Below are 2,280 nucleotides of genomic sequence, written 5' to 3'. Positions count from 1 at the left end.
CGGTGCCGGTCCCGGTGGTGGTCCCGGTGCCGGTGGTGGTCCCGGAGCGCGCGGAAGGGCAGCCGAGGCCGCCGTCCGGCCGGGCTGCGGTTCCGCCTGCAGCAGGGAAAGGCGGGATGCTGGTTGGCAGGAAGGCGCTCCRGAGCGCCGGGAGAGCGGGATAGGGATGGGAGGCGGCGGGAAAGCCCTGGATCTAGTGGAGCAGCTGCTTGGAGAGCCAGAGAGATGGAGATCCATGTAGGGATAGGAATGGGAAACAGTCGGGAAGCTCCGGATCCGCCGGAGCAGCCGCTTGGAGACCCAGAGAGGAGATCCCTATTGGTGGGATAGAGCGCAGTGGGAAAGCCTGGGATGAGCCGCTTGGAGCCCCGGAGAGACAGAGATCGGGGTGCGGATAGGGATGGGAGACAGTCGGGAAGCTCCGGATCCACCGGAGCTTGAAGTCCCGGAGGGAGAGAGATCCATGTTGGGTGGAATAGAAGAAAGTGGGAAAGCTCCGGATGCGCCGGAGCAGTCGCTCGGAGCCCCGGAAAGACAGAGATCCATGTAAGGATAGGGATAGGAGACAGTYGGGAGCCTCCGGATCCGCCGGAGCAGCCGCTCAGAGCCCCGGAAAGAGCGCGATCCGTGTGGAACGGGATGGAAGCAGACGRCAGGGAAGCGGGAAAGGGCGGAATGCACCGGAGCAGGCGCTCGGAGCCCCTGAGAGACAGAGATCCGTGTTGGACACGATGGGAGACAGCGGGAAGCGCGGGATCCACCGGAGCAGCCACTCGGAGCCCCGGAGACGTGAGCGAACAGAAAGGAAGCGGCAAAGCGTGGGAATTGCCGGGAATTCCCGGGAATTGTTACCTGGGAAGCGGCGCCCTCGGCCCGCGGATAGGTGTGGAAAGGGCGCCCCGCGTGCCGGGCCGTCTTCAGCTCCCCGCGGGAAGCGGGAATGTCGGGAAGGCAGCCGGCGGTGCCGGAGCCCGATCCGGATCCGGATTGGGGCCTCTTGGTGCGGCGGGAGCGACCCTTGCCCTCGGCTTTGGGATCTTTGGGATAGTCGGGAGGCGGGCGGGATGCGGGCAGCTCCCGGCCGCGCTCCGGCTCGCCGGCGCTTCCCGAGCGGATCCTCTCGCCATTCCCGGCGTCGTCGGGAAGCAGCGCCGGCCCTTGGGAGAGGCCGTTCTCCCGGGGGAGCCGGGGCGGGAACGGGGGGCTGTCCCGGCGCAGGGAATTGGAGCGGGACACGGACACGGCCTGGAACTCGTCGAGCAGCCAGGCCAGCGATCCGTCCTCGGCCGCCTTGTTGCCCCGCACGATGCTCTGCCGGCGGGAAGGAGCCGGAGCGGCGGGAAAAGAGGGAAAGAGACACAAAAACGGGACATGTCACAGGGAAAACGGGAAGGACGCGTTGGGGGGGGGCTCCATTTTCCACAGGGATTCGCTCCAACCGCGTCCCGCCGAATCCCGTGGCTTTCCTCGAACCCACAGACGCTCCCGCTTTCCCCCCGGATCCCTAAAACGCCGGCTTTTCCGCTGGGAAAGTCAAATGAAAGGAGGTTTCCTCTCTCTCCTCTCCCGACAAAGCGGCTTTTGTGGGATCCCGCAGTCGGGATTTGCCCAGGAATGTCGGATTCGGCTCCGCTGCAGACTCGGCTGCAGTGGATTTTGCCACCGGGAAGAGAGCGGCCCGGGGGAAAAGCTGCAGGAATCTCGTCCCGGCCAGGAGAGCCTCGGAATTCCGGGCTGGTTTTGTTCCAAGAGGAGGGAAAGCGGGAAGCGCCGGACCGCTGGCTCCCAGGAATGGGAAGAGCAGGAGATTCTCCATTTGGGAGCAGGAGATTCCAGATTCCAACGTTGGATTTGAGGGGAAAAGAGAGCGAAAGGAGGGAAAAGAATCTGCAAAGTTGGTGCCTCCGGATTCGGTGTCCCCAAAAAATCCTTTTATATCCCAAAAAACGGGAGCCCAGCCCGCAAGCCCAGGGAAGAGGGCGGGAGATGGGCAGGAGCGCGCGGCATTCCCGGGGGATCCCGATTCCCGTTGCCCCTCCCGGCTCTGAGGCCTTGGGCGCGCTCCCATCCTGTGGGGCCTCCCGCGTTCCCACTCTCTGGAATGAGGGGGTCCCAAGGGCGCCGCGGCTCTGGGACGGTGCCGGAGCCATTGCGGGATGAAAGAGACGTGGGGAAAAGGGCGGGAAAAKGGAAGGAAACGGGCGGGAAAAGGGGTGGGAGAGACCGGGAAAACAGCGGGAAAACGGGAGGGAGAGGCGGGAAAAACAGGTGGGGAAAGGG

The 2,280-nt window shown here is 64.9% G+C and overlaps 1 protein-coding gene across 1 annotated transcript in view; it reads right to left on the bottom strand.

Annotated features, from left to right (window-relative positions):
* LOC112956386 (serine/threonine-protein kinase PAK 4-like) overlaps nt 1-1,359 on the bottom strand; it is a gene marked incomplete at its 5' end in the record, with an annotated part of 5,971 nt that extends 4,612 nt beyond the window's left edge. The window contains 2 exons of the mRNA XM_026049888.1: nt 31-96; nt 853-1,359. Coding sequence (XP_025905673.1) covers nt 31-96; nt 853-1,359 — 573 coding nt within the window. The remainder of the gene's footprint in view (nt 1-30; nt 97-852) is intronic.
* Between the last annotated feature and the right edge of the window lie 921 nt (nt 1,360-2,280).

This window comes from Nothoprocta perdicaria, unplaced genomic scaffold (assembly GCF_003342845.1).
Source record: "Nothoprocta perdicaria isolate Ctin4 unplaced genomic scaffold, notPer1 scaffold_626, whole genome shotgun sequence".
Classification (NCBI taxonomy): Eukaryota; Metazoa; Chordata; class Aves; order Tinamiformes; family Tinamidae; genus Nothoprocta; species Nothoprocta perdicaria.
Note: the sequence above shows the minus strand (reverse complement) of the source record. Positions and strands in the feature narration are given on the sequence as shown.